The 16,378-nt window shown below is 50.0% G+C and overlaps 1 protein-coding gene across 2 annotated transcripts; it reads right to left on the bottom strand.

Annotated features, from left to right (window-relative positions):
• Positions 1-2,592: 2,592 nt before the first annotated feature.
• C1QTNF8 (C1q and TNF related 8) lies at positions 2,593-12,726 on the bottom strand. 2 transcript variants are annotated; one of them, XM_064673358.1, is made up of 3 exons: positions 12,648-12,726; positions 5,464-5,689; positions 2,593-4,802 (listed from the first exon to the last, which is right to left on the bottom strand). In XM_064673358.1, exons 2-3 carry the CDS (start codon positions 5,672-5,674, stop codon positions 4,255-4,257), a joined length of 759 nt encoding a protein of 252 aa, XP_064529428.1. In that variant the 5' UTR covers positions 5,675-5,689; positions 12,648-12,726; the 3' UTR covers positions 2,593-4,254. The 2 variants fall into 2 exon arrangements, with proteins under 2 accessions (XP_064529428.1, XP_064529427.1); XM_064673357.1 differs by lacking the exon at positions 12,648-12,726 and having other exon boundaries at positions 5,464-5,938.
• Positions 12,727-16,378: the final 3,652 nt, after the last annotated feature.

Genomic DNA, 16,378 nt, shown 5'->3' with positions numbered 1-16,378 from the left:
ATAAGTGACCATGGGAGGTGAGCGCAACAGGCAGAACAGGCGGGATGTGCCAGGGGACGTTTAGGTTGGATATTATGGAAATTTCCACCCCAAAAGGGTTGTCCAGCCCTGGCACAGCTGCCCAGGACAGTGGGGGGGTCACCACCCCGGAGGGGTTTAAAAGCCACATGGGATTTTGGACTTTGGAAGTTGCAGCGGGGAAAACATCCCTGGCTCAGCTTCTCCACAGGGGGATTTTTAGCAGGAGCTGCTTCTCGTGGCTTTTCCAGCCTAAAACTTCAACCTGCAGGACAGGGAGGTTCAGAGGGCACAGCTCAGCGTGTCCCGAGTCCTCCGTGCTGGCAGAGCTGCCTTATCATTGCTGGCACATCCCAGTGTCCCATTCAGGGCTTCCTGAGATGGAGAGCTCGTTTTTCTCGCTGCAACCACTTGAAGAGTCCGATCCTCCTTCTACTTCAAGTGTTTTTTTCCTCCCGTTGCCCATAAATCTCCCCCTGCCCTCGGGGAATGTGGGTAGGTCCTTTGTTTGCTCTTCCATCCATCACCTTTTGGAACAGGGACGGGTGTTGTCCCAGCTCCTCCTCGGGAGAGGCTCTGCTGAACTCTGTGAAATGAGTTTATTCCCCCCCCCCCCCCCCACTGCCAAAATTTGGACCAGAAATCGCAGCTTTTGCAGATTTGAAGTCAGAAAGCCGAAGGGATGTTGTCTCAAACTCTGTTTAATCCTCCTGTATCAACCCAAAGAGGTTTTTTTGGGGGGTAGATGCTTCTCACCTGCTGTTTTCCATATTTCCCGCTGTACACAAGGCTCCTGTTCTCCAGTTCCATCTCCCCAGGTTCCTCTGCCTCCCGTTCCTGGCCCTGCCCCAAGGCCAGGGCAGGTTATTTTGGCGATTAAACCGATTTAGAAATTGGTTTATCGGTGCCTTGTACTGGGGGATTCACCTTCCACGAGATCCTGGGCTGAGTGGGACCTCCAGGTCTTATATTCCTGAATCAAATTCCCCAGGGAATTCTGGCAGCTAAGGTTGTTTTGTCCTTTCAGTGTAATTCAGGATTTGGGAAAGAGCTTCTGACAGATCCCTCCTGGTTCCATTCAAAGCACCAAATGCAAAACGCCAGTTTAGGGAACCGATTGGAAAAATAAATACAAATTAAGCTTTTTTTTTTTTTCTTTTCATGTAAATTCGAGCACTTAAAGCCTCCACTTTCCCCTCTTCAAAAAAAAAAAAAAAGAACTTTAAAAGCTTTTTTTCAAAGCTCAGTTTCCAATCTACATATTGATGGGGGGGGGGGGGGAAGGGAAATTAAATTCTGTTCTTCTAAGAAAGAGCCTGGCAGGCTGCCTGTGTGGGGATGAGAGATCTCAAATATTTGTGCTTTGGATTGGACTCATTAAACTCCTCTAACTAGAGATGTTTCTTCCTTGAAGCTGGAAAAAAACTGCTGATGCCTTCAAAAGGTGGAATTAGGAATGTCTTTGTACATTAGGCTTTTTAGAGATTTCAATTTTTCTCCCGGGGTTGAGTTTTCTACTCTTTTTTTTTTTTTTTTTAATGCTAGAAATGACTCATTTGAATAATGGAGGCAAGCCAATAACCTTTTTGATTATTTGAAAGGTCGTTCTGCAACCTGAAAGCAGCGTGGCTTTAATGATTTAATGCTGATGGCAGATGGGTCAGGAGGGGTTTCAATGTGTCCCGTGGCTTCAATAATCAAAATATCTCTCCCTGTGTGTTACAGAGATCTGGATAAAGGGGTAGAGAGGGTGGATTTTTTACTTTCTTCTTAGGAGAAAATAACTTTTCCAGCATCAGTGTGGATTAACACAAGCCAAGGAGGGGAAGGAGAAGGTGTTAAATGAGTTTCTCTCCTCCCTGTTGCCAAAGTTTGGCCCAGTAATTGCAAATTTTGTAGCTTTGAAGTCAGAGAACTGAAGGTATTCTGTTGTGTTGATTTTTTTTTTCCCTGGCAATAATTCCAGTTGGGTCAGGGTTTTTTTTTTCCTTTTTAATTACAGTCAGTGCAGATGGGAGTGAGCCAAAACTGCAGGAAAACTGCTGGATTCTGAGGAATGAGGGCTGGCAGTGACCAGTCAGCTCCAGCACCTCCAAAGGATCCTCAGCAATTCCCTGCACCCACACTGGGAGTTCAGCTGCAAAATCCAGGTGGGAGAGGGATGACTTAGAAGTAGAAAAAGGATTTTGAGCTCTCAAATGTGGTTTTAAAAGCTCTGGAATTTTCCCACATTCCCTTTCCTGCTGGGAGCAGGAGCAGACCCGGAGGTTCAAGGCTTGGGATCTGTTTCCATCCCGACTTTCCTTTGCTGCTTAAAAATCCCTGTCTTCAGGAGGACTGGGAGATCTGAAAGATTTGGTGTTTATTTGGTAAAAAAAAGGGTGATTAACTGCTCTGTCTCCCTGTGATGGTTGTTCACAGGCCTGCAAGGAGAGGAGCTGGGATCAGTTTAATTCCTGGAATCCTTCGGTGTTAAAGGCACTCAAATTGTCTCCAGAGATTATTCCATGTCCAGTCTGGTGTTTTCAGCCACGTGCTGTGAAAAGGCTTAAAAAATGAAACCAAGGCAGGTACTCAAAGCAATACCTTTATTTCAGCTACTTTTCCCAACAGCTGTGGGAAGGAGTTTGCCTGGCAAGGACTCTTCCTGTATCCTTCACACAAACAGTTCAGGATGAGGAACTGAGGGAGTGGGAAAGGAGGAATGGGATAAAAAGATGGGTTTTGTTGCATTTACCTTTCCACTGTTCTATCAAAAATTTTTTAGGCAAAAAAAAGAACCCAAATCTCCTAAAATATCAAATATCACTGATTTTTTTTTTTTTTTTTTTGCAGAAAAGGCCCCTTTTCTTCACAGTTTTCCTCTCCATTTTCCAGCAATGACGGTGCTATGAGATGGCAATTTCCAGCCATGGAATTCCAGCTCAGCAAATTCCAACCATCCCAGCATTTTCAAATGGGAAACACACATTCCCAGCCGTGCTGGATGTTCTTATAAGGAATGCAGGTATTAGTACAGACGGGTAGCTGTGGCTCTTCCAGCTCTGTGCCTCTGGAAAAGCTTTCCCAGGTGGAGAAGCCGCTATTTAATTCTGGAATTGTGCTCTCAGAACGAAATATTGCACGAAATGGAACAAAACTGGAATTTAGGGTTGATGTTACTGGGGGTCTACACAGGGTTGCAAAGCTGGAGTTGAAGCCTTGTGGGTGCTTGTGCAGCTCGTAGCACCTTGGAACAGCCACCTCCACCCTCACTGGGCATGGACAGACAACCCTTATAGATCTATAACCCTTCCTGGACAATTTAAAGATTCCCAAATAGCAGGAAGAATGACATTCCTTAACTAGCACCCATTAGCACCTCAGATATAATTAAAATTTCTTCTCTAAAGGAGAGCAAAGGAGTTAAATTTTTGCTGCCAGCTTAGGAGGGATATTACTGGGTCTCGTGGGTTTACTAGGGGTCTAGACAGGGTTGCAAAGCTGGAATTGAAACCTTGTGGGTGCTTGTGCAGCTCATAGCACCTTGGAACAGTCACCTCCACCCTCACTGGGCATGGAAAGACAACCCTTATAGATCTATAATCCTTCCTGGACTATGCAAAAATTCCCAAATAGCAGGAAGAATTACAGTCCTCAATTAGCACCCAGGCCCTTAGGTATAATTAAATTTTTTTCTCTCTAGCAGAGCGAAGGAGTTAAATTTTTGCTGTCAGCTTGGCAAAGCCTCCAGGGGTGTTACTGGGGGTCTACACAGGGTTGCAAAGCTGGAGTTGAAACCTTGTGGGTGCTTGTGCAGCTCATAGCACCTTGGAACAGCCACCTCCACCCCCACTGGACATGGAAAGACAACCCTTATAGATCTATAACCCTTCCTGGACAATTCAAAGATTCCCAATAGCAGGAAGAATGGCATTCCTTAATTAGCACCCAGATAACTGGTCCTTAGGTATAATTAAAATTTCTTCTGTAAAGCAGAGAAAGCAGTTAAATTCTTGGTGCCAGCTTGGTAGGGGTGTTACTGGGGGCCTACACAGGGTTGCAAAGCTGGAGTTGAAGCCTTGTGGGTGCTCGTGCAGCTCGTAGCACCTTGGAACAGCCACCTCCACCCTCACTGGGCATGGACAGACAACCCTTCCAGATCTATAACCCTTCCAAGTGGAACTAGATGTGCACTTCTACGAGGGAAGACTCTACTGGATCTACCAAAGCCTCGGGCCCGGAGCCGGCGAGCGGCTACTCCACGGCCGGTTTGACGAGGTGCCCGTTGAAGATGATGTAGACATCGGACTCCTCGCTGTAAATGGCGTTTTCCCTCTCCCTCTTGAACATCCTGACCCAGACCTCGTCGCCCTCCTGCAGGTCCAGCATGAGGCTCTGGCTCTGCATGATGCTGCGCTCGCTGGGCTGGGCGTACAGGATGGCCACCTCCTGCTCGTTCCTCATCACGTGCACGTAGGTCTCCTTGTAGTTCCACGTGTGCACGTTGAGGCTGAAGTAGTAGATGCCCGGCACGTAGCAGAAGAACTTCCCTGTGAACATGTTGAAGTGCTGGTAGAGGTTCACGAACTCGGTGTCGAAGGTGACGAGCTGGAAGTAGTCGGAGCTGTGCAGGGGTTTCCTCCGGCCCACCGAGAAGGCGGCGAAGAGCTGCTTGCAGGAGTGGCCCTGAGGGCCGGGCTGCCCTTTCTGGCCCTTCCTGCCATTCAGGCCGCGTAATCCTCTCTCTCCAGCCTTGCCAGCTGCTCCAGGGAATCCCTTCTCTCCCATCTCGCCCTTCTCCCCTGTGAGCAGAAAGGAAAACCTCGTGAGACGCGAGCGCGCGGAGCCTGAGCTGAGGGAACGCCCTGAGGGAGACAACGAGCAGAGGAGGTGCTGGGGTTCTGCTTTCCCAGCACACACAGCAGGAAATAGTGGTCAAACATCAGCACTTTCCCATTTTTCAGGAGGATAAAGCCAGGGGGGAAGCTTGGCTGCACCAAGCTGGTGATGCTGATGTTCTGTGTCCAAAGGTGGAACTCCATGGCCTGACCACAGCAGGGACATGAACCCAGTGTTCATCCCCCACCCCCTCGGTGCAGAGACGGGGACAACACAAGGTTTTGGTTCTGCTGAGGCCTGATTTGAGCCTGGGAGAGGTGGTTGGGTCTTGTCTGTGCTCACAGGACTCCTGGAGCACCTCCTGCATTTCACACTTCACTTTTATTTGTCTGCCTTGCCGAGACAAGAAATGCACCGTGGAAAAAGCCTTTCCCCTCAGTTTTTAAACTACTTAGTAACTTAGTGAGAACGTTTGAACCTGTGTTTTGGTGTGACCTCTAACATGAACTTCCAGGATTTGGGGTTTTGATGGATTACAGACTTTTGCACCCCTCGTTCCGGGGGGTGGAGGAGGGAGGAGCGAGGAAGGCAAAGGCTGCCATGGGGGTGGTTGGCTGTACCCACCTTTGAGGATGGTGATGTCTATGGTGGGCTGGACTTTGGGCACAGAGTAGGGGCTGCTGCTCATCCTGGTGTGCCTGGAGGAGAGGATGGACACGGGCTGCTCCGAGGGGCCGCAGCAGCGCACGCACGACAGGCGCCTGGGGGGGCCCTTCTCCAGCTCGGCTCCGACGTTCCCCACGGACACCAGGAGCAGCAGGAGCACCACCCTCATCTTCAGCAGGGCCAGCTGGACCAGCAAAGGAACAGGAATTATTAACACAGCGATTCCAATCAGAGCCATCTGTCGGTGTTACCTCGAGGTGCTTTTCCCGGGGTTAATTATTAGCCGAGCTTGGAGTGGCACCGGGAGACTCCAGGTGGGAATGGTGGCCCCACGTCCCCGCTGTTTACAAGCAGTGGAAAAGGCAACCCCTGTCCCTCATTACCTAAAATTGCCTGACAAGAGACACCAGGTAAAAAAAAGAAGGAAAAAAAAAAACCACCCAAACCAAACAAAAGCTGCTGAGATGAGAAGCTCCAGCTCTGCTGGAGGTGCTGCTTGGCTGCTCTTGGAACAGCCCCTACAAAAGGTTCTGGGTAAAAGACACCCACGAAAAAAAGCCACAAAGTGTTGCTCTCTTGGTTTGTTGCACCAGCATCCTGCAAAATTCAAAATGAAAGGCAGAATGTGCAACTTTATTTCAATATAGAGCCTGAGCCAGGTTTTCTTTTTTGAAGAAAAAAACCCTGAAGAAAAATGAAACTAAAAGAAACAAAAAGCATTTCTCTCTTTAGACATTCTCCTGAAGCCCCTGGCTGGAAACCTCTTCCCAGGAACATCTTCCCAAGAAGACTCATGGTTCTGACCATGCCCCCTTGTGCTCTTCCCAGCAGAATTCCTGTGTGGACTTTCCCTTTTTATTTTCCAAGGTGTGGAATGCAAAGCCAAAAAAAAAGCCCCAAAGCAAAGTGAGATTTGCTCTGCACAAACACTGAGATTTGAGATGTTCTGTTGCATTTTCAGCTGCTGCTGGTGAGCTCTGAAAGCCCTGAGTGAAACACAGGGAGGAGACGTTGGAGACAGGGCAGTGATGGGAATTTTCTCTGGCTCCCAAACCCTAGGAAGGGATTGGAGCTGGACACAGGCAACTGCCTCCTGGTTCCATGTGTAATTAGTGTCATCCCACTGCTTGCAGTGGTGCTTCAGCCAGGGCAGATTTTTTGGATCGATGCCTTTATGGAGCTTCTCCAAGGTCCAATTAGTGAGATGGACTTGTATCGACCTCAGGCTGGGAACAGCTCTCACAGCTCCTCTTCTACCAGCTGGAATTCCTGGAAGAGAGGGGGAAGGTGGGATCTGGATGTCCTGGATTTCAGGAATTGCTCCATGAACACACAGGTCCCTCCTGCAGAGGGAGGGAGGGGATCCTGCCCTGGGGCTGCTCAGAGGCTTCACTGGGAACAAAATGAGCCAGGTGGGAAAATAGAGAGGGAAAAAAAAACGTGTCAGTCTAGGCAAGGATTGTCCCAGCATTCCTGGGAAATGTTTTCTTCTCGTTCTTACCTGCCCCTGTCATTCACACCTTTTATTACTTGGTGTAATGCAGCTCCCTGGAAAGCCCATACATACTCATTAGCAGCAACATAATAATGACTTTCCCTCTGCCAGCAGTGCAAGTCCTTTCATCAAATCCCTCAGAACTCCAAATACCTTCCTATTGTCCCTCCTTCCAGGAGGGATCAATACTCCTTTTCTATCGGCGTTCAGGGCTTGAATTTCATTTTCATTAAGTCCTTTTTAATTTCCATTCACTCCTTAAGCCATCTTTGTGCTGCCAGCCAGGAACAGAAAAGTTTAAATGAACAGAAAGTCAGGAATAAAACCAGCCTGGGCGTGACCAGAGAAGGATGTTGGACTGCAGAGAGGATTTGGGGTTTCTGGGGTCTCCTGTGGAGTGATTTAGGTTTGTGAATATACAGAATGTCTGTGGAAGACCCAGTGTCTTAATCTGTGGGAAAGGAGGCTTGGGGGGAAATTATTGCCCTCTGAAAGTTCCTGAAAGGAGTGGGGAGCCCGGGGGGGGGGGGGGGGGGGGGTCAGGCTCTGCTCCCAGGAGACAAGGGACAGGACAAGAGGAAGGTTCAGGTTGGACATGAGGAGGAATTTCTCCATGGAAAGGGTGGTCTCTGTGGCAGGGGCTGCCCAGGGAGGTTTGGAGTCCCCACCCCTGGAGGTGTCCAAGGAAGGCCTGGCCGTGGCACTCAGTGCTCTGGGCTGGGGGACAAGGTTGGGTTGGATGATCCTGGAGGGCTTTTCCACCCTCAGTGATTCCATGGGCACTCAGAGCCCCTGGCACTCGGGGCCAATCCATCCTCTTTGGGATAAAAGCCCTTTAGCCCCTCCCAGGAGGGCAAACAATAACCTGGGATAAAGTCCAGGCTGTTTGATCCCATTATCAGGACATTAAAGCAGAGCATGTAATTGCTGGTGGTACCCCCATGAAGGAGGAAGAACATTTATTATTCATAACAGCAGAAGGGAAAGGATTCATAAACACGAAGAAATCACTCTACATTTTTACAAGCCATTATTTTCCCTGAGGTGAAGGACTTTCCTGATTTTAGAAGTGGCTTGAGGGAGGAAAAAAAAAAGCCAGTCTGGGTGAAAACTCAGTGTTCAGGTTGTGCACAGCTCACATGACAGGAATTCAAGCCCCCACTGAAGGATTTGTGGCCACTTGAATGATTCAGGAAGAGCAATAACTCAAGTTATTGGCTAGAAATTGCATTTGGAAAAAAAAAACAAAACAAAAAAAAGCCAGTGATGCAACAATCCAGTCAATTCAGGGCATCCTGGAGCTGACAACTCCACACCACAATTTCCTTCAAAATTTAGGGAAATTCTTATATTGTTGTGGCAGAAACATGGATTTGGTTGTGATATTTTGGGGTCAGGTGAAAACTTAACTATGCAGGTGAGTAAAGAGAGGTTCAGGTTTACAGCCTGGGCACAGAAAACAAGGACAAGAGAAGGAAAGCAGGAAAGAGATGGAAAGGAAGGAGTCTGAGAGGACTGCAAGGAAAGAATGATGAATCCTGGAATGGTTTGGGTTGGGAGGGACCTTAAAGCTCAGCCAGTGCCACCCCTGCCCTGGCAGGGACACCTCCCACTAGCCCAGGTTGCTCCAAGCCCCGTCCAACCTGGCCTTGGACACTTCCATGGATAAATTCAGCAGGATAGGATTGTGTCTGACAGACATCCAGCACAAAAGCAGAGCCTGGGGGAAGGGAAACCTCAAACCAGAGGAATGATGGGACAGGAAAGGAAAGAAGCATGGTAAGAATTTCCCTGTAACCAGAGCATGTCAGGCTGGAGGAAACAATGGTTGGAGCCAAATTTCAGAGGAGAAGCAAATATAACCCTTGTGGTGGGGAAGTCAAATGGGGCACCTTAAAAAAAATGCAAAAAGAATGAGGTTCAGAATTGAAGTTCTGGGAGGAAAAGTGAGAGGTTGATTTTAACCGTTTGTTTTTTCACTTAAAGCCAATTATTGTGACCTTGTTTTGTCCAATGTGCTGATGAGGGGTTTGACTTGGCCTGCAGAGGTTTTTCTTCCTCAAAAGGCAGCAAACAACACACTGGGCTTTGTCTGCTCTGGTCCCAACTCACTCCAAGGCTGTGGCTGCCCCATCCCTGGAAGTGTCCAAGGCCAGGCTGGACAGGGCTTGGAGCAACCTGGGCTAGTGGAAGGTGTCCAGGGGTGGCACTGGATGGGCTTTGAGGTCCCTTCCAACCCAAACCATTCTAAGTGAAAATCCAGCCTTTTTGCACCCAATTCAAACAATGCCCAAACCAGGGTCACTTGTCCCCCCCAGCAAAATCCAAGGCTGACCAGATGATTAAATAGTGTATTTTTGCTCTGCACTGACCCTGGAAGGCCTTGACTTCAATCTAATACATCAAGCTTTTTATTTACATATTTTTAACCTGCTATGAATTACCTGCTTCAAAAGAGCTGTTTTTCCAGTGGCACCTGGTATTCCTGGTGTGTGCCAGCCAAAAAACCCCAATTCCCACCCTGCAGGGCTTTAGGGATCCCCCAAACCTTGGCTGAAGAAGGGCAGAAACCATTAGTTCTGCTTCAGAGAGTTAAATGATATGATTCTTTCTTCTTTTGTGCAAGTCCTGATTTAAATATCTTTCCTTGACACTATTTGAGCTGCAGAGAGCACCTTGATTGATTTTTTTGGGATGCTGATGGAGTTTAATCTCAGAGCTCAAGGTAGACAGTTTATGTCTGAGGCACATTTGTTCATGCAAAGCTTTTTAATCTCCCTGTGTACCTGAAGGATTTCCACGCTCTGATCTAAAGGAACACATTTGGGCAAGAGAAATGATAAGAAATCACTGAAATAGCTGCAAAAAACCACCTTAATTTGCTCTGCAACAGAGAAAATGAAGCAGGAGGGCAAAGCAAGTCAGCCTGGAGGCTGCATCCAAAGGTTTTCCCTGTGGCTAGCAACGTGGAATTTTCAAGTTGAATCCCAATCTTGCCTGGTCTGTTGGAACCCCAGGCAGCCCCTGTGGGATTTACAGGTCGTGCCAAAGGTGTGGATCTGCCTCAATCCACCCCATCCCATGTTTTCCCTGCGAGCAGTGGGAGTGTGTCCTTCCAATCTGCCCCATCCCATGTTTTCCCTGCGAGCAGTGGGAGTGTGTCCCTTCAATTCCCCCCATTCCATGTTTTCCCTGCGAGCAGTGGGAGTGTGTCCTTTCAATCTGCCCCATCCCATGTTTTCCCTGGGAGCAGTGTGAGTGTGTCCTTTCAATCTGCCCCATCCCATGTTTTCCCTGGGAGCAGTGGGAGTGTGTCCTTACCTTGCAGGGAAGCTGGAAGGATCAATCCCCCCAAGAACTGTGCTGAGCTGTGATATCCGGAGTTCACGAGGCAGGAACTGCTCTGGGATGCATCCCTTTAAATTCCTGCCAATATTTCCCTTCCCGTTATTCCTAAGGCTTGACTGGGAAAAGCAACCTCTGACTCTCTCTGCTTTGAATTCCCAAACACCAGCAGGCACTGCCCCTTGGAGTCAGGGACAAATCCCAGCTCAAAACCCACGAGGACACTTCAGAGTGTCCTTCCTTGAGCCACAGAGATGGAAAACACAGAGATGGAAAACAGAGATGGATGTGTCACCATTCCAGAGATGGAAAATATTCCAGTTCTGCTGCTTTTGTGTCTCCTCTCAAGCCTCAACCTCCTCACTGCTCCGGAGCTCCTTGGATCGCCAGCAGCAGGAAATGAGGCATCCTCAGGGTTGGGAATGTCTGGACACTGGGTTTCCTCTTGGAAGTGATTTGTTTGGGGTTTTTTTTTTAAATTGTCTTCCCTGTGAGGGTCTAAAATTTCATCAGGAGCCACTTGCTGTGGAAAAGCCCAGAAAACCGAAGGAGTTTGTGTCCCAAGGTGAAGCCGTGGCAGCTTCCGAGCACCAAAAAAGCCTCTCCCAACCCACATCCCGGAGATGCTTGGCTGGAGCCGAGCCTCAGGAGCCTGTCTGCAGCCAGGAAGGGATCTGAGAACTCCCAGACAAGGATATTTGGATGCCAGAAAGGAGTGTTTCAGAGTTTCAGAGTTTCCACTGCGTGCTGTGGTTTGCAGATGACCCAGGGCGACGCCCCGGCCTGGGGGGTTTGATGCACAGGAGGGACTGGGAGTGCTGGTTTGAGCCCAGAGGGCTGGGAGAGGGGCAGGAGTGCAGGCAGAGCCAGGAGCCAGCCGTGGAGTTTTAGCTGCATCTGGATTTGTAGTGGCCTGGGTGAATGTTTGGCACTCCACTAATGTAGCTCCATTTTTAATCATCCGGTTTGGGGGTTATTTTGTGGTGCTTTTTTTTAGCCCGTGGGGGTGAACTGCCTGAATTCCTCTCTCCCTGAGCAGCAGCAACTGCTGTGGTCCCCACTGCTCTCTCCAGCTGGGATTTCACCTCTTGCACGGGAAGAGATGAGGTTCCAAAACCTCCCTCCCTGTTACCTGCACACCCTTAGGCCTGGGGGATTGTATGGATTTAACAGCATTCCCTGCAGGTGCTGTGGGAAGAGAGGCTGTGCCTGGATGGAAACAGCCCCGTGCACCTGGAAACCTGCACATTCCCATGGTCCCACCGTGCCTGCCCTGCACAGCCAGGGAGCAAAAGGCTCTTTGCTGGTTGCTGAGCAAACAGCTCTTCCCTCTCTCCTTCTCCTTGTCCCTGCTTGCACCCCTGACTCCAGGAACATGCCTGCAGTGTCCTGGAAATGTCCCTGCTCTGGGCTGGGTGGCTCCTTGGAAGCATTCCCGGCTCCACAGCAAGTCCAGGCGGTGATTCAGCACCGGGAAGTTACAGTAAGTCATTCCCAGGGCAGCTTCTCCGACACAGCAAAAGACACCCAACCCTCCTTCACCCTTCCAAAGGAAAGGCAGCTTTCCTGGGATTTGCCACTGCTGACTCAGTCACCCTGGGAATTCAGCATTCTGTGTGCCAGAGTAAAGCAGGAGGAGTTGTGTCTGCAGAGGGTCCCCCGTGGGGCTGTCCCAGCTGGATTGTCCCTGCAGAGGGTCCTATTTGGGGCTGTCCCAGCTGGATTGTCCCTGCAATGGGTGGGGTTGTCCCACTGGGGGATGGTGGGGACACCCGGACACGGGTGCTGGCAGCAGCAGGACCATCCCATCCCATCCCATCCTATCCCATCCCATCCCATCCCATCCCATCCCATCCCATCCCATCCCATCCCATCCCATCCCATCCCATCCCATCCCATCCTCCCTGCAAACCCCTGTCCGGAGCGAGCAGCACATTCCAAACAGCTGGAGAAGCAGAATTCCCTGAAAGTTTCCACATGAAGGTGCCAGGAAACGGCTCTTCCCTGCCCTGAGCTGCCGTGGCAGATCCACATGGGATCCACCCCCATCCCGCTGCTCAGCCACAGCCAGAGCAAGATCCCACTGGGAGAAAGCATCATCCTGGAATGCTAAGGGTGGATAATGGGATAGGGAATGTTACCTGGAACAAACTCAAGCCAGCTCAGCACTCACCCGGCCTTGCACTTATTCCAGCAGCGAGGGCAGAGCACCTCATTCCTGACTCGAGGAACTGCAGGTGGGAACGCTCTGTTCCCAACAGGAACGGGGGTTTCATCCCTTTTTCCAATCCCTTGGACTCACCTCGTGCCTCAGCAGCCCTGTCTCCCTGTTCCCTGGCTCTTCCTCAGCACCACATGAACGCTGCCCTTCATTCGGGGCTCTGGCTGCTCCGAGGAGGCTGCACTTCCTCACTGGAATCCAAGGGAAACACGGAAAGTCGGGCTGGATCCTCGTGAAACTTCGCCTGTTTGCAAAAGCAGCTTTTTTTTTTTTTCTGGTTTCTTTACTTGCAGTGACTTGTGCCGGGTTCCTAAGCCTTTGTCCCGCTCCTGTTTCCCCCTCGGGGACTCGCAGCCCGTGGGATCCCACGGAGCCTCTCCCGGGGATGGGAATGGAACCCAAAAAAATTTGGGATTGAAATTAAAAAAAAAATGTATCAAAAAAAAAAAAAAAAAAAAAAAGCCTCCACCACAGAACCCAAAACCACATCCAGCATTCCAGCCAAGAGGGATCACATGGAAATCATTTTCCTTCGGCGTCTTTTTTAGAAAAGAGAGGGGGAAAAAAAAAAGCAAAGCCACGATGGAATCTCTGGGATTTGTGCACGAGCTGGAAAGGTGGGAATGGCTTTGAGCTAAAAGAGGGGAGATTTAGGTTGGATGTTAAGAAAAAACTCTTCCCTGTGAGGGTGGGGAGGCCCTGGCACAGGTTGCCCACAGCAGCTGTGGCTGCCCCTGGATCCCTGGAAGTGTCCAAGGCCAGGTTGGACGGGGCTTGGAGCAACCTGGGCTGGTGGAAGGTGTCCCTGCCCATGGCAGGGGGTGGCACTGGATGAGCTTTAAGGTCCCTTCCAACCCAAACCACTCTGTGATTCCATGATTTTAGTGCCCACACTGAGATCACACACTAGGGCATTTCCAGCCCTTGGAAAAGAACACACTGGTGGTTTTATTTAAAATTAGATTTGGGCTCTGAATTATTTTTTTTCCTCCATTCTTTTTTTCTTCTTCCCTTTTGCAACTGCTGCCATTAATTGCAAAAGGGAGGTGGAAGGCCTGGGTGCCCCTTGCAGTGCCAGCTCCAGCATCATTCCTGCACTGAGGATGATAAAGAACAGCCAAATCTTTAATTTTTGAGAACAACAGGAAGGGAAAGGTGTGTTTGTCCTCTCTGTCCTTCCCCTCTTCAGGTGCTTTAAATATTCCCTCCCCCCAGTCCTGCCCTCTCCAGACTCTTCCACACCATTCCCAGGGGGATGTCCTGCCCAGCTCAGGCCTTTTTGCATTTTTGGAAGCAGGTGAGCAAGGATGAGATGTGAGAGTGCCCTGGGAACCTCTCTGCTTTTCCACAACCCCTTCAAAGCTTTCCCTTCCTTCCTGAGCCATCCAGCCAGGGGGCATCACCTCAGAGAGGTTCCCATCCCTGCCCCAGCTCCCAGTCCTGCCCAAATTGTCCCGTCCTCCACAGCTCAGAGCCCTGGAGCAGAGGAAGGGAGAGGTTGGCACCATGGAAAAGGGCAGTTTGCACCTATTTTCAAGTTTAAAGAAGACAGAAAACAACCTTTAAAGCTGTAAGTGGACCTGGATATATAAAGGAGAAAAATTGTTTGCAGGGGACTTACTTGGGAATGGATTTGTGTTGGATTTAATAAAAAGAGCAGGTGATTAAACAGATAGGAGTTATTTTTTGATTCAAAAATCTGCATCCTGAGTGCCAAGGAGAGGGATCAGGGGCTGGTGGGGAGTGGGGCAAAGCAGAGGGAGAGTTTCCACGTGGCACTGGTGCTGTACTGGGAGGCTCCCTCAGGAAGGAGCAGTGAGGCAAAACATCGAGGTTTGGTGCTGTCCTGACATCCAGCTCTCCATGAGTCACCCTCTGGAGCTGGGCTGCTCCTGCTCAGGCTCCCTGGAGCCTCCCATCCCCATCCCTGTCCCCCAGCAGTGACTCCCATGCCAGCCCCACATGGATCAGGACGTGCCAGGCAGGAGCCTCCCAAAATGTGCACGTGCAGGAAGGGGGGAGCTGCATCCACAGCCTTTCCCAAAGCTGCATCCACAGCCTTCCCAAAGCTGCCAGGAAAAGCTAAACCTCGCTCATCCTCCTTTTTGGAAGGACCTCAAACAGCCTCTAGGAAAACAAATGACTTTGCCTCACACATGCCAAGCCAAACCCTTCCCCCTCCTCGTCTCTGCTCTGGGTTAAAAACCCAATTTGTGGCATCTTTCCTCATCCCTCATAATTCCCAGATATCCTGCTCTGCTCTTGGCTCTGCTCAGCACCTTTTGGGAAGGGACAAGGTTTTCCATGTGTCCCACTGCCCCCAAAGCCACCCTGCTGGTGTTGCTGCATCCCTTTGGTTCCACAAACCCCCTGGACTCCAGAAGGGAATGTTCTGGATTTAGGCCTTTGTGTCCTGGGCAGTGGAGGCACCACAGGGCAGGATTTGGGTCTCCCCGCCCCACAGAGCAGCCAGAGTGTGTCCTGAGCACCCTGGGCACACTTTGGAGAGGGTTGTTTTTTTCCCCTCCTTTTGTCACCCAGCAAATATTTCTAATTAGAACCCAATTAATAAATGACATCCTTAGCCCTGCTGAGCCACGGGAGCTGCTTTGCAGCAAGTTCATCCTTGCAACAAGAACCAACACAAAAAAAGGGCACAAAATGAATTCCAGAGCCCTTCAAGTAGAGGGAATGGTGCCCTGGGATGGGAATGTGGCTCTACTGCCAGTGGGGTTTTGGGAAAGCTCCTCCTGGGGGGTGGCACATCCCTGATCCCATTTTTCAGCCCCTATTTTTAAACTGAGGTCTTCAAGGCCAAAAGATGTGGGATCAGAGCGTGACTGGGCACAGCTCTGGGTTCACAGGGAGGGGAGTGAGGTTGCTACTGAGAAATAAAAATATTTTATAGATTTAACTCAATAAAAAGAGCGTTTGGGGGGGTCTGAAAATTATCTGAGTCGGTCAAAAACTGTCCAGGAATGGTCTAGATGAGGGCTTTTTAATTTTAGTCTGAAACTTAGGGCAGTAGAAGAATGTTCTGGTAGCCAGGGCCTGGCACCAGCACTGGTGTCTCCACACGAAACAGGTTTTCTGCCTCTTGCCACGACAGCCTCCTTTGTCAAAATAATAATCTCATCCAAAGGAGAAGGATATTTCTGTTTGCACAGTTTGATTTATAGAGCTTGGCTTTTGTCCATGCAGGAGAAAAAAAATCAAATAAATATAAAACTCAGTTGTGGTGAAGGCTGGAAGCAGAGGAGGGAGGGGTGGGGAGATCAGAGAGAGGGGAGAGACTGCAAGGGGGGCAAGGAGAGATCCTACAGGGTTAGAAGAGAACAGGCTGGGAAAGTTGGGGCTGTTCAGCCTGGAGAAGGGAAAGTTGGAGACCTCCCAGCACCTTGCAAGGTCTGAAGGGGCTCCAGGGAAAACTGGAGAGGGACTTTAATCAGGAACTGCAGTGACAGGGCAAGGGGGGACGGGTTCAAACTGAGAGAGGGGAAATTTAGGTGAGATATTGGGAAGGAATTCTTCCCTGTGAGGGTGGGCAGGCCCTGGCACAGGTTGCCCAGAGAAGCTGTGGCTGCCCCATCCCTGGAAGTGTCCAAGGCCAGGTTGGACGGGGCTTGGAGCAACCTGGGCTAGTGGAAGGTGTCCCTGCCCATGGCAGGGGGTGGAACTGGATGGGCTTCAAGGTCCCTTCCAATCCAAACCACTCCAGGATTCCATGATCTGGTGTGATTCCATGACCTCCTGCACCCTCTGCACCCATCAGCCCATTATCCACACATCTCATGGAACCTGGATGCACAGAT

The sequence above is a fragment of the Pseudopipra pipra genome, chromosome 16, assembly GCF_036250125.1.
Source record: "Pseudopipra pipra isolate bDixPip1 chromosome 16, bDixPip1.hap1, whole genome shotgun sequence".
Lineage (NCBI taxonomy): Eukaryota > Metazoa > Chordata > Aves > Passeriformes > Pipridae > Pseudopipra > Pseudopipra pipra.
Note: the sequence above shows the minus strand (reverse complement) of the source record. Positions and strands in the feature narration are given on the sequence as shown.